Source organism: Dreissena polymorpha, chromosome 3 (genome assembly GCF_020536995.1).
Source record: "Dreissena polymorpha isolate Duluth1 chromosome 3, UMN_Dpol_1.0, whole genome shotgun sequence".
NCBI lineage: Eukaryota > Metazoa > Mollusca > Bivalvia > Myida > Dreissenidae > Dreissena > Dreissena polymorpha.
In genome coordinates, this window is record NC_068357.1 from 140697556 (window position 1) to 140725364 (window position 27809).

The 27809-nt window shown below is 34.3% G+C and overlaps 1 protein-coding gene across 1 annotated transcript; it reads right to left on the reverse strand.

Moving 5' to 3' along the window:
- Positions 1-11080: 11080 nt before the first annotated feature.
- LOC127872643 (uncharacterized) lies at positions 11081-27776 on the reverse strand. Its single transcript, XM_052415972.1, has 6 exons — positions 27732-27776; positions 17173-17400; positions 13450-13653; positions 12881-13117; positions 12268-12483; positions 11081-11396 (listed from the first exon to the last, which is right to left on the reverse strand). Exons 1-6 carry the CDS (start codon positions 27774-27776, stop codon positions 11154-11156), a joined length of 1173 nt encoding a protein of 390 aa, XP_052271932.1. The 3' UTR covers positions 11081-11153.
- Positions 27777-27809: the final 33 nt, after the last annotated feature.

A 27809-nucleotide genomic window follows, 5' to 3' on the forward strand; every position in this document is an offset into this window, starting at 1 on the left:
TATACATTAAATACGAATTTTATAAAATGCAGCAAAGACAAATTAGCTCCCCGAGCCGATTGTGACGAACATATTTTCCTACAATAACCGAAGCATTCGCCTTTTTATTAGGACCAGCGTTAGTGTTCGTGTGTCGTATGAATATATATCAGTGCAGAAATTTAAAATGAACCGTTAAACTTAATTTAGATTCACATCGTACATGCATGATATACATGCTGGCGAATTCGACTGTACAGCCGTTTTCGATTTCAGAATTAAATATCTGGCTTATTTCGCATTTTTCGACACATGTTTTTCTGAACTTTTATTTTATTTTATATTGATATATGTATATAATAAGTTTTTAATACATTTTATATAAATTCATTAATACTTGACAAAATCGTATATACTCGCTTTATAGGCATATTTGAATGAAAATATATTTTTGTGTATGCAAAGTAGGTATGACAATGTATGTTAGAAAAATCCTGGTTATTAATAATCAGGATTTATTGAAAAATGACTATTTAAAGTCGATAATGCAGGGATTTGTCCCATATTTAGCACTTTATTTACAAATTTCTTTAAAGGTATGCCAGTGAAAAAGTTTTTGCACCGACAATTATATTAACCAATGTAATTATATTAACCGATGTCCCCGAGTAACATGTCCGCAAGGGTTTCTTAAAAAAAATCGTATTGGTGGAAAAAATCGACTTTACATTGAACATGTTGATGAATAAATGATATGACATGGTGCTGAACAAAGATGTCGAGATATGATATGAGTGCAGTTCATTTATAAACTAAAATGCTCACTTTTACAGCTAATTTATGCCCACTATGATGCATTGTAGATCATTTCCATTGAACTTTAAGGTTTTATAATTATATCCGTTCTAAAGCTAAGTTAATTTCCAGCTTATTTGTATCTTTTTTTATTGTTTGAAAATCATTGTAAATTTAAAGCAATTGATTCATACAGGTAAAAATATACGTCCGGTAGGCAATCTAAACATTTATAATGATATGTTCTGCCTATATTTCCAATTATGGGTAGACTTTCATAAATGTGAACTAAATTTGGATCTATTATACATTACATCAAGTTGACAGCTTTGCAAACATCTCCGACAATGCACGCGTGTAAATGTGTTTCTTTTCGTTCTTTTTGGTAATGATATATGCAAAATGTAAACATTTATTTTCTAAACCCAATCCACGCCTCCTTCTTATATTATGTGTGTATTTGCATAGATAACACGCATTTTTCATCTAATGAAGCCCCAAGCCTTGAAGGAATATATTCAGCCAGATTTCAGCAAATTATAACATTTAAAACTAGGGCGTACTTTCCATTAGAGAGTAAAACGCATATCATTACCTAAAAGAACGAAAAGAAACAAACATTCACATTCCATCGAAATCTATCGGCAACTTCTCCTAGCACATCCAACTTCTCACAGCATATCGGGTTTCCGGGGTGTAGATGTACATGTTTCCATGCATACATGCATCCTTAGGTAAAATCAACAGTAAATTTACCGTAAATAGACGACCGTTTCAAGACTAATAAAAAACTTTTTAAATTAATCCACTTCCGAAAATTTATTTTTATATTAAATCATACATTCTTCACCAAAATGGTAGCTGCCAACAAAAAACAACCGCAGTGGAAAGACCCCACAAGTAAACATAAAGTGACTGCAGCACGCACTTGTGTCCATGCTCGGAATATCAACAAGAAAATGCATACAATATACATAAACAAGTGTACTTATATACAATATACAAAACATGAATTTTAATATGCCACTATTTCCTGAATGGCATAATGGGCGTTGAAAATATGCCTAAAAAGGTATACAAAACAGGTATATAAAACGTGTACTTACAAGGACATTGATCCAATGGCGCTCAACTGAGACCCTAAGGAACTAAACTATTGTGATAAGGTGGGGTTCGAAATACATATTTGATTTTGCTGCCCATTTTTATTTCTAAACTCTGATATATCATAAGAACAAATTTTCTGACTTAGAAAGTATAAAGATGCTTGTTCAAATTTGACCTAGTGACCTATTTTTTACACTCAGCCAAGATTTTATTTAGACAAATGTTCTAAAGATTTTTCATTAAGTTTGTCCAATGAACGTGACAATGAGAGCATTAACAAGGTTTCACTATCCATAAAATGAATACTGCCCAGCCCCATGGTGGCCATACTTTTCAAATAACCGAAACCATTTTTTAAAAATCACCCAAGATATTATTATAACAAATTATCTGACCAAAGTGTCGTAAAGATTGGACATTTGTGGACATTTCTAGAGTGTTAACAAGTTTTACTGTAGCCAAATAAAAAAAATTCCCCACTCCTTTGCAGCAATGTTTTCAATGGACCAGAACCATTTCCAACTCCGCTCCCTGACATCATCATAACAAATGTTCTGACCAACAAACATGGATATTAGACCATACACTTGAATTCTAGAGACTTCATAATCTTTACTAAAGCTTCTATAGGCGTATAAGGACAAGTGCCCCACCCCCTGGCGACCAAGTTTTTTTAACAAAACGCAACCGTTTTTCAAACGCAGCAGAGATATGTTCTGACCAAATGTAATGAAGATTGGACTACAATTAAGAAGTGTAGAGTGTTAAACTTAAGATATTGCCACATAAGAAAAACTGCCCTGTCCCCCGACTGCAATCTTTTTCAAAATACCGGAACCATTTTCCAACTCAGCTGATATATCAATACAACACATGTTCTGACAAAGTTTCATGAAGATTGGACAATAAATGTGACTTCTAGTGTATTAACCATCTTTTCATTAATTTGAATTTAGTAATTGACCTTAGTAGTGATCAACGATTTGACCGCACATGAACAATTTCAAACTCAGCCAAAATATAATTGGGGCAATTGTTTAAATCAAGTTTCATGAAGATTAGATAACTGTTCTTTAGAGTGTTAACAAGATAAATGCTGATGACTCATGACGGATGTCAGACATAACATGATCACAAAAGCTCAAGATGAGCACATTGTAACAAGGTTAACTAAAACGTGTACAACATAAAAATAGATGTATTATAAAAATGAAATCAAATAAAAAAACTATCAAGTAGCACATACAAATATGGAATTTACACATGGTTTTAAATTTAACCACAATAAAGTTGTAAGGCAACTGTCTATTTAAAACATCCAAGTAATTTTTGCCAAGATCAATTTTGATTGGACACAAAAGCTACTGTGACCCTATACCTTAAAATAATTGGACAATAACAAAACAACGTTTGGCTTAAACACGCGTGATTAAATTTAAGTTAAAAAACAATAGTAATATAAGAGAAAATAAATAATTTAGATGCATACAATTACATAATAAAACAATTATATATGTGTATTCGTATGTGTTAAGCTGTTGATGTTTGAAATACAAACCTAACACAATTTATGTGAACATCTTTGGGAAAAATCCGGATGTATAGTTGCATTCAGAAATTACATAATTCTTCTACTAATTAGCACGAGTTATACAACTAAAATAGAATAGTGTATATTTGTTTTCTTTTTTATTGACACAATTGAATTTATAAAACAAGGAAAATTAATTTAACAATAACTATACTAAAGACAACGAGAAAATAAACAACATAAATCAAGGTGATGTACGATGCAACCCACTTTTAAATATAAAAAGCCACAAAATATCCAACGCACTGCAATGCTTTTAACTGATGTTTGGACCATGGTTTGGTTAAAGCAAAAGTGAAGTTGTATGGTAACAACACATTAAAACCAAAGTGAAGATCAACATAGTTGTCTTTATGATTTAAAACCTCGTGATTTCAATCTTGCTCTTTAATTTACTTTTGGGATCTTTGATCAATTATCTTATTGGGTATTTTAGAATATTTCTGCGATTAATACAAATCAGTTTTGTTAAGCTAAGTTCCATCAAGATAAAGCATTCACAGTCTTCTAGGAATCAAATATTCAGACGACAAACATTTATTTGTTGGTGATTGCTAATAATTTGTTTGTTAACTGTTTTTCTCAAAATTTTATTGTCTCCATACTTTCTCTACTTTCTGCAAGTCCAAATAGGAGCATTTTGGTGTTATTCTGACAAAGTTATCTCAGTCTATAACACGCATGGGATGTTCAACTGTGCATACACATTTTGACTTTTGCGTTAAGACACACTTTAAAGAAACATGAATGTGCTTGTTTATTTTAAACTTGCGGTTTAAACTGCAATAATTTAACTTTGAAACAAGATGTACTTGTGAAACACTATGTACCCCCATATATTTGACCGTTGACCTTAAAGGATGACCTCGACCTTGAACCACTCAAAATGTGCAGCTCCATGAGATACACATTCATGCCAAATATAAAGTTGCTATCTTCAATATTGCAAAAGTTTGACGCAAACAAACCAACAGACAGGGCAAAAACAATATGTTCCACAGTATAGACTGGGGGACATGAAAATTAATTTTTGCTAAATATTATGTTAAGGTGACCGACTGCAGTGCCTTCAGGAGCGCATAAATTATTGTTGCAAAAATTGGGTGAGTAGAAGTGTTGGGAATTAAGTACATTTATAATGTTATCCGGCACACTATTTACACTACAATCCTGATATACATTTTTACTTCCTGCTGACCAGAGGTATCAATATTTATCCAGTCACCTCTTTTTTGGTTCAATGACCAGCTAAGAAACGGGATAAATAATCGTATTGGCCCTAGGCCGATATTCAATATCTAAAAATAATTCGATCGTGCGACTTCAACTAAAGAAAATGGCGCCGAGGCTGATAAACAAAATTGACCCACCAATCATTGAAAAACAAGCAAATAATAATAATTAAACGTAGCACATATTTGATTTTAACGATAAATCGATTACAACTGGAACAGAAGATGAGATCGATGACACTATTTGAGCCGTAAAAGGAGTTGTCAAACAAAATTTAAATAACGAAATGGTCACTTTTATCAGGGACCTATACAACAAAGTTTGTATAGGTCCCTGCTTTTATTACTACTTCGATCCAACAACGATAACATAAACGTACAAAGATATTTATTTTATTTCATTCCATCTATTAATTTAAATTTATTTAGACCACTTTTTTGGAAACGCTTGTATCTTATGCCAATCATTCTTACCAAAAACCAATTTAAGAAATCGAATGAGTGGTAAGGTCGATTTACTAGTATTTAATTAAAGTTTTTAATTATGTATTACAAAACACACGATCCAGAATGATTTGGCTTCATTTGGTTCTTAAATCTTTAACTCCTATTGTAATATTTTACTGTTTAAAAGACACTTCTGAATTATTGACCCGAAAATCCAGAGTCCATTAAATAGATTAAACTGGTGTGTTTCATCTCATAAACTAGGGTACCCCATAAACTACGTTACACAAAAAAACGTCAAAAATTGCTAATTCAGTTGAATGAAATGAAAATATGGAACGCCAGTTTTGAATAAATTATGAGTATAATAAACGATAACATACTGCAGAGCTAAACCGGAAGTCAATAGTCGGCCCTAGCCGTATAACGGCTGTTATATTGGCAGAGGAGAGATTATAGATGTCCGACCCTGATCAGTCGTATGTAGTTGTCTAAATTAACACAGAAGTTTCTACACTAGACACGGTCTGGAATACATCAACTTCATACCAATGTTAAGCCTTTACACAGGGTTGAAATTTTACTGATGTTTATAGTTTGGTAAATAAATACCGGAAAGTATATATTTACTGCTTCACTCAAGTACAAATAAATAAACCATTTGTACATAAGTTTTTATTGTGATTAAACCCTTTCTGAATGGTACTAAAGTAAGATTCTCAACACTTCTATAATGCAATAATACTCAGAAATGTGGGAAAAAATACTCAAGTTAACTACAGCTTCATCATGTTTTGAACAATAATTGTGTTACTTACAAATTTATTCAGGGTATCAGAATACATGACCTTCTGGTTAGGGAGTGTTTCATCGTATATTAAGATTTTGACATCGTCGCCTCTCTGAATATCCGCAGTTAATTTGTCAACAGTTCCAGTCACTGCGGCTCCTTTCTATGTGTGTTCATAACGTACCTTCCAGCTACCACTCTTGCAATTGCCCGCAACAAGCAGGGGAAAATGGCACATTAAAATCTGAAATAAAAAAGAAATGTATGACACCCCGATTTTTACAAACTGTATCAGTGAACAAGCATCACAATGATGTTTTGAATGTAGTACTAGAAGTAGAAGTAGTAATAGTGGTAGAAGTAGTAGTAGTAGTAGAAGTAGTAGTAATAGTAGTAGCAGTGTAGTAGTAGTAATAGTAGTAGTAGCAGCAGTAGAAGTAGTAGAAGTGGTAGTTGTGGTAGTAGTAGTAGAAGAAGTAGTAGTAGCAGAAGTAGTAGTAGAAGTGGTAGAAGAAGAGGAAGCAGCAGCAGTAGTAGAAGTACTAGTAGTAGTAGTGGTGGTAGTGGTAGTATCAGTATAACTTTTAAGTAGTAGTAGCAGTAGTAGTAGTACGAATAGTCGAAGAAGAAGTAGTAGTAGCAGCATAAGTAGTAGTATCAATAGTATTAGTAGTATTAGTAGTAGTTATAGTAGCAGTCAATGAATTGACGCTTATATGCAATAGACAATCAAAGCGCTGAATGCACTGCAGATGTTCGCTCTTAGAAATGTATTCAATATTACAGTCACAGGATAAAAGTGAAACCATCTAAGTTTGGCCAATGGTATTGCCACGAAGAATACAAACACATAAATGCGATTTCACTTACTGTACACCATCTCTCATAATTGAACATAGGATTCACCATTGAATCCAACACTCCACTTGAAATTATCAAGGTAAGGGTTAGGTTTTAAAGAGTATTCATTTACATCTATACTGCAACAAAAATGGAAGAATCTGAATGGAGGACATTACGGTCCTGTTTTGAATCAGTTGGCAAATACGTTGTCATAAGGGACAACAAAAAAGAAAAGAACACTCAAATTTTACCTATTTATTGTAAAAGAATGCATGTATAACAGAAAAACAATGCCAAAATTGTAAATATCAATTCACTTAAACAAGAACAAATGTGTCTTTCTCAAATAGTAGAATATCATATTCACCAAACATGATTTGTCGATTAAATGAAATTTACACAAAAAAATGAAATGGTTCACATTTGAATGACTGTACTGACATATATTTATTAAATTTATTTCTTAACTTTTACTTCCAAAATCACTGTAATGTTCCTGATAGAATGCTGGAGGCTGTTTCACAAACGATCGTACGACAATTTAAACTTCCGGGAGAATTTTGTACTCATTATATGTAGACGAACTAGCTCGTCATGCTTGTCAAATATATACGGCGCTTATGATGCCAATGTAATTAATTAAATACTTCTAATTTATACTCATATGATATGGACTAAAGCAATTATGCACCTTCGAAAAATGCATGGTAAATTAAATGTGTGCTACGATGTTTATTGAAACGGTCCCCTGGCTATCAATAAAAATACTAGTAAGTGGAAAAGTAAACTGGCAAGCACATTATCATTGAAATGTACTATTTACATAAGTTAATACATTTATTGAAAATATGTTATACATGTTTATAAAGGAAAATGTTAGTATATATTTATTACCAACACAGCAGGGCATGTCCTTAATATGAAGCTGCAATATGTATGCATTTATGTGAGTATTAAGACTATTTGACAAAAAAACAGTAAATATGCCGTACATATATATTCGGCTTATCAAGAAATACTTATTTTTTTCCAAAGCTTATTATCACCATATTTATTTACAAGCTGCAGCAACAATATTTCAAGTGAAGGAACTTTGTAAAAAGACAAAAGTCTGCAATCACTGGTTAGCATATATCATACAAAACATTGAAGTAAAAAGAAAATAACTTGAAGTATGGGATACCCACTTAATCATCATCGCACCATTTGAGCGATAAATGAGCTTAGACTGACTAAACAAGAAATGATGTCGGGAAATTCAAATAACGTCCAGCATTGGCTAATTTAACAGAATAAAACAACTTTAGTCTGTGCATGTACTGTATCACCATACGAATCAAATAAGCAAAATCGATTTCCATCATTAAATGGTATAAACAAAAGATCATACAAGAATAATGTATACATGTGATGCTTCATTGCTTTGGCTGTAGAACAATTGGTAGGTGTTGCTGAACAGATTTAGGAATTAAGATGTGTGACTTAAATCATATAAACAAATGACCTGCAATTGGTGTGACAAGGATTGACACATGGCAGAATATAAGACTTGTAGCAAAATACATTGTTAATCTTAAAAATATTTGAAATGTTCTCAATGTCAATGTTAACAACAGAAATATACAGAAGCTTTCTGTATGCTTATTAAATTTTGTTTATCTGAAAAAATAACAGGGGCTGTTTGTAAAACATGCATGCCCCCCATATGAGCTGTCAGTTGTAAAGGCAGTCTTTGTGTGAATACGTTTTTTGTCACTGTGACCTTGACCTTTAACCTAGTGACCTGAAAATCAATACGGGTCATCTGCCAGTCATGATAAATGTACCTATGAAGTTTCATGATCCTAGGCCTGATTATTCTTGAGTTTTCATGATACTATTTTAAGCATTCTTAAGTTATCATATGGAAACCATTTTACTGTTTTGAGTATTTGTGACAATGACCTTTGACCTGAAAATCAATAGGAGACATCTGCCCGTCATGATCAATTTTCCTTTGAAGTTTTATGATCCTATGCGTAAGCAGTCTTGAGTTATCATCCAGAAACCATTTTACTGTTTCGAATCATGGTGACCTTGACCTTTGACCAAGTGACCTGAAAATCAATAGGGGTCATCTGCCAGTCATGATGAATGTACCTATAGAGGTTCATAATCCTAAGCCTTATCATTCTAAGTTATCATTCGGAAACCATTTTACTAATACGAGTCAATGTTACCTTGTCCTTGACCTAGTGACCTGAAAATCAATAGGGGCTATGTGCCAGTCATGTTCAATGTACCTATGAAGGCCTAAGCATTCTTGAGTTATCATCCGGAAACCATCTGGAAACTTACCAACAGACGGACAGACTTACATTTGCAAAACAATATACCCTCTCTTCTTCGAAGAGGGGCATACACATAAAACAAATTGACATCTACTTTTTACACTGCAGAAAAAAACCTGAATAGCAATGTAATGTAATTATTAAATAAGATTATTTTAATGGCGAAATAGTGAATGTTCAAGAAACAATAAGACTATAAGGAAATATTTACATAGCAAAAAGTTCTAGAAACAATAAGACTAGAAGGAAATTTTACATAGCAACAAGATAACATCATAAACATGCTACACTAACTTTAGAAGAAGAATATGTTTCATACAAAATTGGTTATTGCAAATAAAGAGCACATGTTTTTACTTTCTATTTTAAGATAATTAGCATATTTTCATTCTATAAGTTAACCGCACATGTTTTTACTTTCTATTTTAAGATAATAAGCATATTTTGATTCTATAAGTTAACCACAAATAGGTTGTATAGGTAGCACATTTAATTGAGCATTTATTTTCATTGAAATGAGGTATTTAGACATGAAGAACACGCAAAAAAAAAACAGACTATATTTACACTTTGTACATGTAAAGAACTTTCATGTCAACTACAATTTGATGACGCTCACGACTTCGGAGCCCTTGGAGACCAACTGCAGGTCAATTGGTCCCTTCTTCGAAGAGGGGCATAAACATAAAACAAATTGACATCTACTTTTTACACTGCCGAAAAAACCTGACTAGCAATGTAATGTAATTATTAAATAAGATTATTTTAATGGCGAAATAGTGAATGTTCAAGAAACAATAAGACTAGAAGGAACAAGGGCTGTTTGTAAAACATGCATGCCCCCCATATGGGCTCTCCGTTGTAGTGACAGCCATTGTGTGAATATGTTTTTTGTCACTGTGACCTTTACCTTTGACCTAGTGACCTGAAAATAAATAGGGGTCATCTGCCAGTCATGATCAATGTACCTATCAAGTTTCATGATCCTAGGAATAAGCGTTCTTCAGTTATCATCCGGAAACCATTTCACTATTTCGGGTCACCGAGAACTTGACCTTTGACCCAGTGACCTCAAAACTGATAGGGGTCATCTGCAAGTCATGATTAATGTACCTGTGAAGTTTTATGATCCTAGGCAAAAGCGTTCTTGAGTTATCATCCGGAAACCATTTTACTATTTCGGGTCATCATGACCATGACCTAGTGACGGTGACCTTTAATATAGTGACCTGAAAATCTATAGGGGTCAACTGCAAGTCATGATCAATCTACCTATCAAGTTTCATGATCCTAGGCATAAGCGTTCTTGAATAATCATCCGGAAACCATTTTACTATTTCGGGTCACCCTGACCTTGACCTTTGACCTAGTGACCTGAAATTCAATAGGGGTTATCTGCGAGCCATGATCAATGTACCTATGAAGTTTCATGATCCTAGGCATAAGCGTTCTTGAGTTATCATCCGGAAACCATTTTACTATTTTGGGTCATTGTAACCTTGACCGTTGATATAGTGACCTGAAAATCAATAGGGGTCATCTGCGAGTCATGATCAATGTACCTATGAAGTTTCATGATCCTAGGCCCAAGCATTCTTGAGTTATCATCCGGAAACCACCTGGTGGACGGACCGACCGACAGACCGATAGAAATGTGCAAAGCAATATACCCCCTCTTCTTCGAAGGGGGGCATAAATATTTACATAGCAAAAAGTTCTAGAAACAATAAGACTAGAAGGAAATATTTACATAGCAACAAGATAACATCAAAAACATGCTACACTAACTTTAGAAGAAGAATATGTTTCATACAAAATTGGGTATTGCAAATAAAGCGCACATGTTTTTACTTTCTATTTTAAGATAATTAGCATATTTTGATTCTATAAGTTAACCACAAATAGGTTGTAAAGGTAGCACATTTAATTAAGCATTTATTGTCATTGAAATGAGGTAATTGGACATTAAGAACACGCAAAAAAAACAGACTATATTTACTATATTTACACTTTGTACATGTACAGAACTTTCATGTTAACTACAATTTGATGACGCTCACAACTTCAGAGCCCTTGGAGACCAACTGCAGGTCAATTGGAGCAGTTGCAGTGGCCATCTCGATGTCAGGCATTACAAGTCCATCCTCCTCTAATGCCTGCTGGAGAAGTTCAGCAGGCATGTTTACAATTTCTCCGTTGTTACAAAAACATTCAGCAACTCCGTCGCTCACACCGATTGCCTCCACAGTGACGATAGACTGTACAAGGGGAGCTTCTGTTTTCTATATAAAAAGAAATAAATATAAACAAATTTTTTTTTTGTAAATTGTTATTTCTTGAGTTTATAGATAAACTTTGATTTATTGAAAATTCTAATCATCAATTTGTTTGTTCCAATAGTAGTTTAAACACTTTTACAGTGCTTTTATTTTTAAACATTATCAATTTAAACAATCATTTGGAATATTGAACTTGATTTCGGAAAATAGATACTATAACTTTTTTGCATAAGGAATATGACTCAATAGAAGGATTAACCATCAGCCAAAGAAAGTTCTGGTTAAAAGTAATTTTTTTATGTAATAGGTGGGATGGCCCAATGGACAAAATATATAAAATTGAACATTTTGTTGCACCAGCAAGAGGGAAACCTTAGTGTACAATGCGACCCTTTAGTTTGGCAAGGAAAGAATTTCCAAATTTAGGCACAGAGCAAATATAGAAGACAATATTGTACATTATATCTCCACTTTACAAAAAATCTCAAGAGATTTAGCGTTATTTGGATTATTGTTATGCAATTTTTGAAGAAGCCACATATGCTTGATAAGGGCCAAAGTACATAGGTTGAAAGAGCGCGTCTATCCAGAGCCACATAAAAGTAAATGAATCAATTAAATAAAGAAATTTCAAACATAGACACTAAGAATATAGTGATAGGCAAAAAAGATGCATAATGTGAAAAGCATTGACACCAAAATAGCCAACTAGATGACCTTCAGTCATCAGTAATGGCATAATTTTCACAGGTCATGTAATCAAACGCCGAGCTTGACGACATGCAACAATGATCCAAAAATTATATCGCTCACTTATGCAGAAAGTTTCCTTAATGCATAAGAATGTATGCCAAAACTTAAGAAAAATGCTCACTTGGATTTTCGACCTCGCAGTTGTGGACAGTGACAGGACATTCTGATAGCTGTTGACGATCACATCGGTGATCGTCACATGGTCACCAGGCCTCACATCACTTTGAACGGCATCACGCCAGAGAGTGACCTGTGTCTTTGAACTGTCATCCATGACAGTGATGGTCTTGATGGGGACCATTCCACCTTGGACCTGCACCTCTCTCGGTTCGTCTTCCTGCTCATATGAATTTATGGAGTACATAAAATACTGCATAAATAGTAAGTGTCCAATAAGGAAGATTTCAGCACAAACATTAGTTAGTTATGACCAGCTTTTGATTTTGGTGGGCAACATTGTCTCAATGTTGAATGCAATGGAAGGTGAAGAACAAGGGAGGTTAAAAAAATTATAAGTGCACAAAACTGAGCCACTATGTGTATAGACATGTATATGCATGTATTATTTGTCAATTCAAATGACATCAATAATGAAGATTTAAGCAATTTGTGGAAATACAGCTATTATATCTTCTATATTGTTAAGATAATAATAAAATAAATATTTTAGTCAGACAGAAATGAAAGAGATTCATTTAAATATATCAATTGAAATGAAATTTTTGTATGCATACCTGAGTGACTTTCCCACTTATGGAGACCCGTTTCTTTGCAGGTGAAGTTAGTGCAGTTTTTATTGCAACAATCTCTGCCGGTGGTGGATTCAGGAGCCTCTCACCCTCCTGCACATGTTGTGGAGGCACCTGAAGGGGTGCCGACATGAGCACCTTCGATGTGCTTGTCAAGATGAGGACTCTCACCTCATCCTCTGTTCGGCGAATGCTGTTTCGCACAACCAAAGTGTTGCCCACCTATAAATGGTGTACAAGTGTTATTTTAATCAACAAACGGTGCAATTTGATGCAAGTTAATTATTGACCAATTAACAGTTAATGTCAGTGTTGATTAGGGTGCTGGTCTTAAAAACTTTAATTTCAATACCATGTATGAAACCATTGAGTCTATTGTTATATGTTGCATAAAACTACGATGTTTTCAACTTTCACAATAACATATCATTTATATATGAAACGTGCAATTGTTACAATCCATAGTTACAAAACATTACATTTAGGTTACAACACAGATTGTTAAACTAAAATTTAACACAGATTGTTAAACTAAAATTTTCAGTACAAATTACCTGCAATTTACAAAACTTTGCTGGGTCGTAGCAGATCCCTTTTGCCGTGGTAATGCCGTCACTCATGGCAAAGTTCATGACTCTTTTCTCTTCGCCATCCTTCCTGTATACTTCTGCAGGCTTAACCGCAACAACCTTGACCTTTAAAGCCAAAGTGTATGGCCCAGTGCCCCGTTCAGTGAAAGCGGCATCGATACTTGTCATCTGATATGATAAAACATGAATGATATTTTAGCAATATTACATTTCAAATAATTCAACAGGAGATTTCAATAAATAAAAATCACTGCATTTTTACGCAAGCAACACAAAATTGATATGGTTTTCCCTTGCATTGACTTCTTTGAATTATTTTGACGCAATTATATCCTGACCATTCAGACGACATTAATTTGTAACTCTGTAACACAAAGATATTTTAATGATTTATTACGTTCTCAATCAAAATCAAACATTAATAAAATAATATTTGTAAAGCTGTGACAAGTAAACAAGTATTTCACAAAATTAACACTGTACAATTGTTATATTGGGATTATATATAATTGTTATGAAAGGCATATTTACATAAAATACAATTAATGAAATCGTACAGAAATACATGTGATATGATGTAATATACTAGTAATATATACATTTATATATAAACACAGGCTCAAAGGAATGAACTCTTTTGTCAAAACCTTTTCAGATCCTAGCTAAGGCTTTGTTGTGTGTAACATTGTTACTGCAGTTCTGATGTTCAACTAAAATTTAGTAAATATTTGTCATAAATGAGAATCAGGTTTGTAAACTATTTATAATGAACCTGTTCTTCTTAAATTTGTTATATTAAATCATTACTAAAACCAATAACTTGAATTAATACAATATGTTATTTGTCATTATACATACTCAATAATGACATACTCCTTGAAATATACATTTTGGTCCTATATAGATCACGACATGGGCTTTGGTGCTTGGGCATGTATATCATTGAATTTTTTGGAAGGAACATGATTGAATCATTATGAACACCATGGGTTGTATTCAATTATAACATTATAATGAGAAAAAAATGCAATAGATTTTTTCTTACAATTCTCTATTTTTTGCACATGCTAAAAATAATGGTTTATGATCAGAATAGTAAGACTCTAGTGTGCCAAATGCAGCTATTTCATTAGCACATATTGTTGTATAGATATGATCAATGCATGAACCGTAATCGGTCGTAACACCAGTCGGCAATTGTTGGAAATTTGAAGAACTCTTAAAAGCATCTGTAAATTGTTTATTTAAATTAGTTTCGAAGTTGAAATCACCCATCAGTACAAGCTCCATTTTTGAATGATTGTCCGTGATTTCATTGTTGACAGCCATGAGAAATTGCGTAATATTTTGAAGTGTATGTTTTTTTGGAGGACAGTACACAAAAACGATCACAAGACCCTGCCCAATGTCCACAAGACAGTACTCTATGTCACAAATTGTCCTAAAAGAAATATGACGCACAGTCAATTCATTTTTGACAAAAACCGCAATACCATGAGCTGTTTGTTCCAAAGTACCACAAAAGCTACTAAAACCTTCTAGGCTATACGTTTCATCAATCAAATTCCAAACTCTTGTTTCAACTAAACCTATGATGTCAGAATACAACATATTGGTTTCTTGTCTGAAGTTAACGAAATGTTTCCTTAAAGAACGGCAATTATGGAAGATTATTTTTGTATAAAGCATTGAATCAAATAAATCCAAACAAGGTAATAAATGGGTTATTTTTCTGTGATGTCTTAGTCTTTCCATTTCAATTTCGACATCTGGAGAAACATGTATTTTACCAGCATTCATTTCAGTCAAATAAACACCTGACAGTTTGCCAACTCTACTGAGACCAACATAGTGAATGTGATCAATTTTCTTTGTTCCAAAGTTAATTACAGCCTCTGTCATAGTGGAACCCTGAGCTTTGTGTATTGTTTTCCCTGCTGATAGGTAAATAGGGAATTGGCGCCTGATGATCAAGTAATTTTTGTAATATTGGTAAGTAAAGCGACGACACGTTTCAAGAATAGGTGTCCAGTTCTGCGGAATGTGTGCATTGTACAAATGTCTATATCGACTGCGCCACTTACAACCAATAGTTGGATCATCAAACAAAACCCAAATTATGCTGCATCTACAAGAATTTTGAACTCTGAAATCAAATTTTTTTATGATGCATGATGCACCATTAGTCAAGCCATCTTCTGTGTCTACATTCAGGCTTATTTCTGCAGGCAATTCAATTCCAAGGGAAAGTGTTTTTGGCAGATTCATCGTTTTTGAAGAGTCATCTGGTATTTTGGAAATAATTGTACTACGTAGAGATGCACTTATATCACCAGACACATCATCAACAGCTTCAATTGTAACAATATTACTGACAGGCATTTCTTTCAAAATAAAGGAATTGTGCAATGATACATCCTCCCTTCTGCAAAATAAATGAGGTTTGTTCTTAAGGTCATTACTATCACCCTTAACTAATCTAGCTTTTAAAACAGCAATATCCTCTTCAGTATGAAGGCCTTCCCTCAATCTATTCAGCAGCTCTGCAAATGCAGCATCTTCTTTCTAGCGCATTATCACTTTCAATTCAAAGAAATCAAATAAATCAACCCAAACATTTGTGGCCAAATTATGCAGTTGGGAGCTTCTGAATTCCTGCAAGAACACCCAAGAATCCATGACAGGTTTCAATTGAAAGAGATCTCCTACTGCAAGTATGCTTACGTTCCCAAAAGGTTTATTGCAAGATGTTATTTCCTGCATTCTTAGATTGATAAAATTCAACATGCTACGACCCACCATAGAAATTTCATCTATAATGACAAGTTTTAAGGAGATGTACCTTGCTCGCATTGTGTTCAACTGCTGCATGTCAAGAGGCTTAAAATAAAAACCTTGGTTAGCTGGTATGCAAAAGGCGGAGTGAATTGTGCTTCCACCAATGTTATGCGCAGCTTTTCCAGTTGGAGCACACATCAAAATTTTAATTGTATCAGGATTTTCACCCCTTAAATGATTATAATATTTTATCAAACCTTGATAAATGCACTTTGTTAACACACTTTTCCCAACACCAGCACCACCAGACAGAAATGTGTAAAAGGGTAATTCTTTGGATTTCATTTTAGTAAGCATGTAATAAAAAAAATGTTTTTGCTCGTGATTTAACTTTCGTATACTCTCAAAATAAGCATCATTATCCACCTCTTTCTGAGGAAGAATTTCTGCATTGGAGCGTCGCATAGTAACATTCAAGTCTTCCCCTAAATCATAATATAATGAATCACTATCAACAACATTTGAGTCAAAGCAACCAAACTGACTGGCTAGTGAGACACCTGCACTTTCATCTATTGCCTCTTGGTGTTGCGCTTCCATGTCAACGGGTGGTTCTATTTCATCTAAATTCATTGCAACAAATGACTCAAAATCAAAATCACATTTCTCAAATTGCATCTTATTAGCATTGATTTCAAGAATTTTCGAAGTTAAACATTGCTCATAGTTGTCATATCCGGCTATAAAATCCCTTTCATCATCTCTCCAATGGGTGTACAGCATAAGTTTTTGACGAAAATGCTCTTCCCTATCCTTATTGATTGGTGTTATATTAGTATAAATAATTTTCCCACATTTTCTTTTTCTTAAGCATGTGCCACATGGTAACTTCACCACTTTGCGACCAACTTCATCGTCATCATTTATAGGCACAATGTCATCTTCTTGGTCATGAACATATTCAGTTTCGGGTAATTCTGCTTCAACATTAACTGATTTCTTTTCCCTCTGCTTAGGGATGACTTCATACCATGATGCAAATTCTGCATAACACATTAACTCCATAGACTTGGGTCTCCTTTTGTATCTCTTAAGAATACTATCCATCTCTACATCAACCGACTCTTTAGGAAGACTCTGCAATTGTGAAAATGGTTTGATCATAGATGTCCTGTCATTTGATTGATTTGTGTCAACATATATAACCTGCCTTGTACAACGTCTCAGTGGCATCTGTAGTACCAAATAGACAGCCTCTTGAGCGCCAATCTCAATATTGGTTAAAAACTGGTTACCAATTCTGCGTACCTGTTCTCGTATGTTGGTGTCTTTTGACTGAGCCTCAAAACAAGCATCCGCAAGCAAGTTTGATAAACCCCTTTGTCCTTTAGAGATGTAAGATACTATGTACGAAACACAAGCGTATGGATCAAGTATGTACTGCAAGTCCATATTGGCCATCCAGCATTTCATTAAAACAGTGTTGTAATTATTTATCCGTGTCTCAGCTAAGGATCGCTTCAAGAAAACTGTCACTCTTTTTAAGGTCGATCTTATTACCTCGATATAGGTATTGAAGTCAATTCCTAGAGAAACAAGGAACTCGTCGAAATCTATTTGTTTGTTATTTGTGTGTGCCTCATTTAGAAATGCTGTTATTTTTGTAACCAATTGCGAATGCTGTGGGGATGCCGAAGTTTCATCTAAAGGATATAATATAATAGTCTTTGGCATAGGAAACAATGGAAAGTTGAATCTGCATACATTTTTTCCACGTTTACGGCATGTTTTTGCATGTCTATGTGTTTGGTAATTTACTAATTCTTGAATAGCATTGTCATTTTTACAGGTGACATACTTATCAACAAAGTCTGTGATTAAATTGTCAGGTGAAACACCATGAAGTGGAGCACCTTTCACCCACAAAAGCATATGAATATGGGGGGAACCTCGTTGCTGGAATTCCACTCTATAAAAGAAGTCCATTATTTCACCAACTGGCATAAGTGTGCTTTTTAAAATGTCTTTTATAAAGACTTGAACTCTCATGTCAAAGTACCTGGCACAAGTCACAGGATCTGACTTTATAAGAAAGCACTTTTCCTACCAGGAAAGTAACCTTGCTTCTTCCATTGAAATGTCTGTACCACGGCCAAGTTTGTGTAGTGATATCAGTAATGGCAACCATTTTGTTTCTGCAGCAGAGAAGGAAGCAAACCAAGTAGGAGTACCGAGTTGACGAATCATTGCGAAAACATCACGTTTAGCTTGCTCCCAGTAAGGTGGAGATCCACGAATCGTCCGTAAGACTTTATACCCATCATTTTGCATCGTGAGCTGATCAACAAAAACAGGATTAAGCAAATTACCCGCAGTTAGACTCTGGTCTTTAGATTTACATTTTCTTACAGCAAGATTAACCTTATCCTTGACTTGTTTGATTTGCAGACGTTTTAACTTAAATAATATGTTAGGAACACATTTTGCAACTCGTCTGTCAACATTTCTTAACTCCCACTTGCAAATATCACTGTAATGCAATGGTACCAAACGCTGTGAATTATCAAGACGTGGCTTTCCACAGAAAATCGATGGGAATGAGAGTATTTCAGAATGAAAGTCTTGAAATAAGCTGATAGGACTATTATTTTCTCCTGGAGCTACACAAAGCACCTGGTTAAATTCTCTGAAATCAATGGGCTGTAGACATGTGTCTAAATTGCCAACTAATCGATCATTAAAACTATCATCTTCTGTCCAGGAATCTGATTGATAGTCATTATCAACTGTATTAACAGCATCCTTCCCTTGCTGGGACATGGAATCCGGAAAAATAAAATCTTCATGTGGCTGCTCAAGCCATGTTTCATTTAAAACTATTCCTTCGTTTCTACAAATGCTGCTATTTGCAACCAACCATTTCGCAGCTTCGAATACTTTATTTGGCCTAATATTTTCAAATAAATCATGGTGTTTGAAAGCCAATTTACGCTTCAACTTTATCATTATAGTGTCATGTTCACTCATCATTCTAGGCAGTGACTTGATTGTGCTGTTAACATCTGCAGGAACATTGACAATATTTCCCCTCAGGTTTAACTGACCACCCCTGGGCATTTCACGGAGTTGCATAAATGGCAATCTTGGAGAAACCAATCTTTCTTCCAAATTTGATAATTCCAACTCCTTTGGTTTAACAGGAAATGCCAAACCATTGTGTTTGCAAAAAGGGGGTGTTTCTCCTTTGCATATAACTTTATAGCAACCACTGCAAATCCACTCAACATTATTAACACTTTTACAATTTGACAAGTAAGGGCCAACTTTTTCCCGATTACTTTTTAATTTTTCGCAGTTTTTCATTGAATACCTAAAAAAGGTTTGGGAGCAGCATGAACAGACATAATCTGGCCCTTCACTTACAAGATTGTGAAACTTTGAAGGAAGATCTACAAACTTATCTGGAACAAATCTATCATCTATGCAACCAGTGAATGACATTCCTATCATTTTATCCCTTAAACAAGGCGTTTCCGCCCAACACTTGTATTTGCCTGCTTTCTTTTAGGAATTTTCTTAAAACCCTCTTGATTGTCCAATATATGCACGGCATTAAAATATGGCTTAAAGAAGGCTTTTAAAAAGAACAAATGCATATCAAACTGTAAAGAGGTAGGGCACTGTTCACATGACGTTACCAAATTGTCAATAAATGTGCACATATCTTTCAAAGAATGCATCTCTCCTAGAACAGAAGTTCCATCGGGACAACAAAGACCATCTTCATCTCTACTGTGACTATCAAACACATAATAAAAATGAGTTTTTCTTTCATAGTGAATAGCAATAGCAAACCCAGCAAAAACCAAAATTACATCATTGTTATCTGCAAAACATTTTGTGAATGCAATTTCGAGTGAAAATAAACCCGCTGCTTCTATGTCAATATCACTCGAGCATCTGATAACCCCAGACATCACACCTTTATGCTCAACATACACTCTTTTACCCCTATAGACAATTTTGTCAGGTAAAATTTGTGGATTCACAAAGCCAGAAACAGTGTCATCAGTGTTCAATGCCATGTATAAGCTACTGCCATCCTGGATGATATGATTAAGATCATCAGCCTTAATCTGACCAGCAGGCTTAACATTTTTTACAAAAACTAAAAACATCATACAGCATGGTACACACTGTTTACCTCTTGCATAACAAGGCAAGCGTTCATCAGTTTGACAGTAATCACCATGTGCAACCAGCAAGTAAGCCATATCGATACTTGACAGGAGCACAATCCAAACAACAATGATGACAGAAATTGGGATTTCTAATGTTTGTTTATATTATACTTCAACCTCATGCTGGTTCATTGAACTACAAGGTATATCACAAACTATTCATATAACACAATCTAACAGTTCATGCAAGTAGCTACATGTATCCTGTAAATTTAACATTGCAAATCCAGGCCCATCAGAGAGGGTATGCCATTATTGGTTCATTTCCTAGTATATAGAAATATTGATAATTGACAAGTATTCAACTTAAGTCATTGCAAGTAAATCGACCTTTGGAAAGCAGCAATGAAATAGTGAAACTCCAGTCTGGCTATGCCATTATTGTATCAGCTCCAAGTATTCATATGTATGGATCTGTAACCAATATTTAATGCCAAGTTTTTGCCAGTATAATCCTTAAGTAAGTTCAAGTAAATGATCAAAATTTCAGTGAATTAAATATACAAACTCTCGCGTCAAAATGTAAGTATGCCATTATGGTTCCAACTAAAACATATAAAGAAAAGTAATGGTACTAACCAGTGTTCAACTCAAGTCAGTGTCAGTATAATATCAATATTTTGTAAACAACTGCAGCAATTAATGTTGCTATAACAAATTGCAACTTCAGCCTCAACAGTGTGGAATGCTATTATAGTTTCAACTCATAGTTTTCACACAAATGGATATTTAAACAGTGTTCAACTCCAGTGTTCAACTCCAGTGTTCAACTCCAGTGTTCAACTCCAAGTCAGTTCCAGAGGTCAATATTTTGAAAGCATCTCAACCACGAGTATATGTAGCTTAATATATCATTAACCATTGTTCAAAGTCAATTCCAGTATATGATAAAAGTTTGGAAAGCAAGTCAATGGATTAAAATACAACAAATCCAGTCTCAAAAATGTGGGTATGCCATTACTTTCAACTCCAAGTATATAAACAATGTATACTGATCATACTTAATAGCAAGCTAGTTCTTAATAGCAAGATAGTTAAGCTTTCTTTTAACTAATTATCTCTGGCTGAATAAAAAATGATACCAACATTCAATATATCTCACCTGATTTAAGTCAATTACAATTAAAACATTTGGAAATAGAATAAATCTCAACAAACAACATATAATATATCTTATATATTTACAAAAAAACACGCTTATAACTCGTACAATTCGAAAAAAGACGCAGTAAAACTAGCACTCAGATAACATCAATTACATTTCCACTTGTCATCGAAAACAACAACGTTAACTTGTTCTGTAGCGCTATGTTACGTTTATAAAGCATGCCATGAAATATCGTCAGTTATGAACACATAAATGTAAACATATGAATGTACTCACTTTTTAAGTGCGTTCTTCTGCAACAATGCGAAACTTGCTTGGGATGCTGACTGTTGAGCTCAACGAAATCGAATGTTTTGACAGTCGGCGCGGGATTCGGGTGGGATGTAAACAATGTATCATTGCGCAGCCAATAAACAACAATTTTAGTTATTTTGAACTCAATATTATTAGTAAATAATAAATAAACAAATCATTTTCATATAACTACCGTCTTGAAAATAATTCGATAGTACAAACTTAATGATTAAATACTATCGTTTCGATGAACTATTTTTTTGCTGAGGACATCTTTTGATCACGTGACGAAAAATAGACGCCAAAACACCCGCGAAAAAGAACCACGTGACTAAATTAGGACGCTAAACGCAAATACCATGCGACTCGACTTTTATTATGTAAGAACGCTCTGCAATTCCTTTGAAGCCGGGGCCTTGTGATTGCTATTACGTAAGAATTGACCTCTAAGTGAAGTAAGCAAAGGAAACGCAGCACCTAATTGACCCATTCCATTTATGTGCGAAGGCAGATTGAATTTTACTAATGTATGGTTTGCCTATATAGAGGATATTTGTTGGATTGGGTGGAATATCGATTTTATTTCACGAGTGATCATAGAAAATTATATTTTCACGAGTTGCGCAGCCACGAGTGAAAACATATTTTTTCTATGATAACGAGTGAATTAAAATTGATATTCCACCCAATCCAACAAATTTTCTTCTTATTTTATGCTCACAAATGCGCCACTCGTGAAAACATATTTTTTCTATGATAACGAGTGAATTAAAATTGATATTCCACCCAATCCAACAAATTTTCTTCTTATTTTATGCTCACAAATTAATATTTTTATACGTTGGCCAATCCGTTCAAACCAATTTCCCATTGGGCGCCCCAAAATATCATTACCGCTTTTACAATAATTATTTATTGTTAACCGACTTGAAATAAAAGTTTGTATCTTGTATCTTGTATTTGTTTATGTCATGTTAGCGTATTAATATGTGGAGTCTATTTATAGCGTAAATAACGCTAACAGTGTGTACATGTATGTTGAAGGGAAATTACTCCGTATGTTGATATAAATATTCATCGAAGAGTTCTCGCTCTTGGCGGAAGAATGCGTGGGGGTCACAATGGGGTAAAAAAAAAGTGCCGGTAAAACAGTGAAAATTATCGATGGAAAGCATAAAATAAAACACACATTATAGTGCGGTAAATATGCGACTAACAAGTAAAAAACACTATAATTAAACTTTTGTTTTGAATTAAGTTATTTGGAAACCAAAATTCAAAACCTTATTTCAAAACAGCAAGACTATATACACATTTTACAGAATATTCTTCAAATGTTTTTTTTTAATATTCAGTTTCAGCGATAATGAAACATTTTTTAATGTTGTCTATCGTATCCCTGTAATAATTGTTGAACTCGTGGTCAACGTATTATTAATTGAGACCTGTGAATATAAACAAGCTTAACCTTATACTATTGCGTTATTCTCACACGGACTCCCCTTTGTTTATCGCTAGCCTCAGATTTATGAATGAGCTGAGCGAAAATACTACGTCACGCACACGCAGCAGAAAGTGGACTATTTTAATCATTCATAAAATATCTCCTCCGCGACACGTACAATACGATCATTGTTTATTGAGTCTTTTCTATAAAACACCGTTCGAAAATATTGAATGTAACACGATATTAATATAATGTTTCCATTTGTGAATGCACATAATTGGAGAACTCAAACCTCTTGCATAAATTATACAACTCTTTCTTGCGCGGATCACAAGCGGGTATTGGGTTAATCATACCCAGGCCGTATCGACCTGAAATTCACATCATGCTCATTAGACGGTCGCTAAAGCGACCATCTAAAAAGCAGTTAAGAGATTAAAAAAATATTTTTTTATTGGAAACAAAATCATTCCATAACTGATACGAAATAAAACGAGCAGGATATAAACATGTAGAGATATTTGTAATAAAGTATGCTTTTATTTGTAAATAATCTAAAGATTCTTGCACAGGCATTGCATAGAATAGAAAATAAAACAAATACATTCAAAATCAGGGATTCCTACGTACAAAGACGATATAAGCAGATAAAACAACAAACAACAACACACAAACACAAAAAACTAGCAACACAAACTTTACAAATCGTCAGGTTAAAATAAGTTGGCGTTTGTTTTCTGCCACTAATAATACAATTTGTGTTCATTTTTTCTATTGGTATAGCAACTCATTTAAAAACGTGTTCCTTTCTATCTTGCTTTATTAATGATACAATTAAACAAATTAAATTACATTATGCTCTAACAGCCTATAATTTTGAAAGTATTTATGTAGTCTATAATGCGGATATATGTTTTTAATTGACGACCAGCATTTTGCAGGAACAATATTGATGAAAATCATAGGCTCGATGATTTCATATTCCTTATTTAAAAGAAATGCCAAATTAATAAAGAGTATGATTAAATCGAAAAAATAGCAACTTATTAAGACTCAATTATATCAGGAAAATGAATACACATAGATCAATCTCAAAAATTATTTAAAACTAATTAGAGACGAAAAACTAAAGGAAATATAATTTGTTCAAAAGCTAATCGGATAGAAAATGGGGAAAAAAAACATACAGTACAGTCCACGCGTTTTCCCCAATTTCCCTCGCTACTCCGCTGGCACGCTTATGAAGGGAGATTAAGAACGGCCCGCGATACGCGGAGTTTGCATGATTCGGGTCGCCGAGGTTAACGATCTGCAAATTGATAAGCCGACGCGGCGGCCCTCAACATTGGGCAAAGCGGAGGAAACTTTGTTTTTAACGAGATAATGATCAATTTAATTTTGTTTGAATTTCTGATTTTCAAATAAAATTACATTGATTATTAGTACATATATAATAAATCTGAAAGTAGATAACAGAGATTGGAAAGTCGCTCATATTGAATAATAAAGCGTGCCGAGTTCTCAAACGTTACGGGATTTCGCGAGACTTGAAAAAAATATAGACGACGCCATTTTGTTTGCGAAGCCGGTAAAAGCTACAAACTAAAGAGCGAATTAAGAGCGAGTTCTTTGTTGACATTGACTGAATATGTTCTTTTTAAATTGCTGTGTAATGTTTTCACCAGACCAATTCAGTAAACAAGCGACATCATTGGAGGTTACGGTAAGAATCGTTACAAACATTACTGCATTTTTACGCTGTATATATATATACAATTTTTCGGAAATATGCATTCCGCAAACTAGGATAAATTGTAAATAACCGAAATAATAAATATTCGGTCCATTGGGAATTGTCAAAAAATGACTTCGCAACTGAAAATCTGAAATTCGGCAATCCGGTACAAAGATCGCAACGATCACAGCTTCATTGCTTTATCCGTCCGTTTAACAGATTTTAATCGCTTAGAGGTTAAACGACCTTTGACAGCTACTTGGTGTTTATCTGTTGTGTTATGTCAATAAAGGTGTGAAAAACTCGCGAGTCAGTGTTTATTTTACATGTATTCCCTATCAGAGCAGTACGTGTAAGAACAATAAATGAAATAATCCAGACGATATATTTGCATGCTAACGCAGTGTAACTGTTAACAGATATTCACTTTCATTTTAACCCGATATCAGAAAGTCCCCGGGAAGCACGTTTTTTACATACTGCGTATGACCCTGTAAAACATTTTTGTGTTCATGATCGTATTGCATTCAATCTAAATTTAAATTCGGTCGTCCAAGTTGTGCCCTGTAAGTTGTGCACTGTACTCTTTACACTTGTGAAAAATGGCGTGGCCATATGGTTGTATTTATATAATTCTTAAACATATTTATGGTCATAAATGTTATTAGATTGTTTTATCGAAAGTGATGTTGTAATTATATTGGATTATCGGATAAATGTGAACATTAGAAAAGCGGTATGTATACACTTATCGATACAATTCGGTTTATTAGCTACAGTATTTCAACAATATTTAATTACAATTGTCTGCATTTACCGACTAGGCTAAAGTTATACACGCCGCGGGTATTAGCTAACTCGGCAGAACGCCGAGCGTTTAAGCGAGTACACCTCGCCTTCCCTGCCACGGAAGCACTCACTAGGAGACAAAAAAGGGAGCGATTTTTTTTAAACTCGTGGACTGTACAGTATTTCTTTTGTAATTAAGAAAAGTTTAATTGCACTTTAAATAGAAAACTATACTGCTCTTAGAGCATTTGATGGGACTGTTATACATGATCAATCAGAAATTTTAAAAGAAACAGAACTATTAAATAATAATGTACATACTAAGGAAACATAAATAAAAGATCTTGATATTGACAGCTTTTTTGAAAATGCTAATAAAAATAAGTTTGACAAGGCTCTATCTTCATCTCTGGAAGGTCTACTCCCATTTTCTGAGGTATCTAAAAATATGTAAAATGACAAAAGTCCCGGTTTAGATGAATGAAGATTTAACTTTTTTTAATTATTCTTGGGGAAAATGTCTAAAAACACAGAAGCAAAGAATGATCCCGTGTATTCTGATAAAAACAGGCCAAAGCTGTTTAAACAAGTGGGCCTGAAATGCCCAAAGTCGTTCACCTGAGATTCAAAGGAACTGACCTGTTCTGTACAGCCCAAGTTGTCATTAGAACAAAATGTTCTTACCTACTTTCATGACTAGTGAACAACCTGGCAGCAACGTTTTTCAACAGACCAGAACCATTCTCTTACACATCCAAGATATCATTTAAACAAATATACTGACAAAAAAGTTTCATGAAGATGCATAAGTCCATATAAGGAAAAATGCCCCGCCCACTGGTGGCCATGTTTTTCAAGCAACTGGAACCATTTTTAAACTTGTCCAAAATATTATTGGGACAAATTTTCTGACAAAGTTTCATGACGATCGTACAATAAATACGGCTTCTAGAGTGTTAACTAGTTAGAGTTTAACTATAGCTATATAAGGAAAAATGCCACGCCCCCTTGGCAGCCATTTTTTTTCACCAACCGGATCCATTTTAAAACTCATCCAAGATATCATAGGGACAAATCATCTGACCAAGTTTCATGATGATCGGACAATAAAATGTGGCCTCTAGAGTGTTAACAAGGTTTTACAAAAGCATGATATATAGCCATATTAGGAAAAATGCCCCGCCCCCTGGTGGCCATGTTTTTTAAGCATCCGGCATCATTTTTAAACTCTTCCATGATTTTATTGGGGTGAATCTTCTGACCAAATTAAATGAAGATCGGACAATAAATGTGGCCTCTAGAGTGTTATCACGATTTTACTATAGCCATATAAAGCCATATTAGGAAAAATGCCCCGCCCCTTGGCAGCCATGTTTTTCAAGCAAACGTAACTATTTTCGAACTCATGTAAGATATCATTCAGACCAATCTTCTGACCAAATTTCATGAAGATTGGATAATAAATGTGGCCTCTAGAGTGTTCACAAGGTTTACCAATAGCCATATATAGCCATATAAGGAAAAATGCCCCGCCCCTTGGCAGCCATGTTTTTCAAGCAAACGTAACCATTTTCAAACTCATCCAAGATATTATACAGACCAATCTTCTGACCAAATTTCATGAAGATTGGACAATAAATGTGGCCTCTAGAGTGTTAACAATGTTTTACTATAGCCATATAAGGAAAACTGCCCCGCCCCCTGGCGGCCATTTCTTTCACCAATCAGGACCATTTACGAACTCGTCCGAGATATAAATGAAACCAATGTTTTGAACAAGTTTCATGATGATTGGGCAAAAATTGTGACTTAAAGAGTGTTCACAAGGTTTCTCTACAGCCATATAAGGAATACTGTCCCGTCCCCTAGCAGCCTTGTTTTTCCACGAACCGGAACCATTTTTGAACTCAACCAACATATCATTTAGACAAA

What these genes read in the sequence shown, in the direction of transcription:
- LOC127872643 (XM_052415972.1), bottom strand. Translation starts at nt 27,776, where the DNA reads ATGGTTCCGGTTCGTGGAAAAACAAGGCTGCTAGGGGACGGGACA. An exon ending in CAAAGTTTTGTAAATTGCAG is followed by an intron (nt 13,118 to 13,449) that starts GTAATTTGTACT and finishes CACCATTTATAG; the next exon opens with GTGGGCAACACTTTGGTTGT. An exon ending in TAAGTGGGAAAGTCACTCAG is followed by an intron (nt 12,484 to 12,880) that starts GTATGCATACAA and finishes TCATATGAGCAG; the next exon opens with GAAGACGAACCGAGAGAGGT.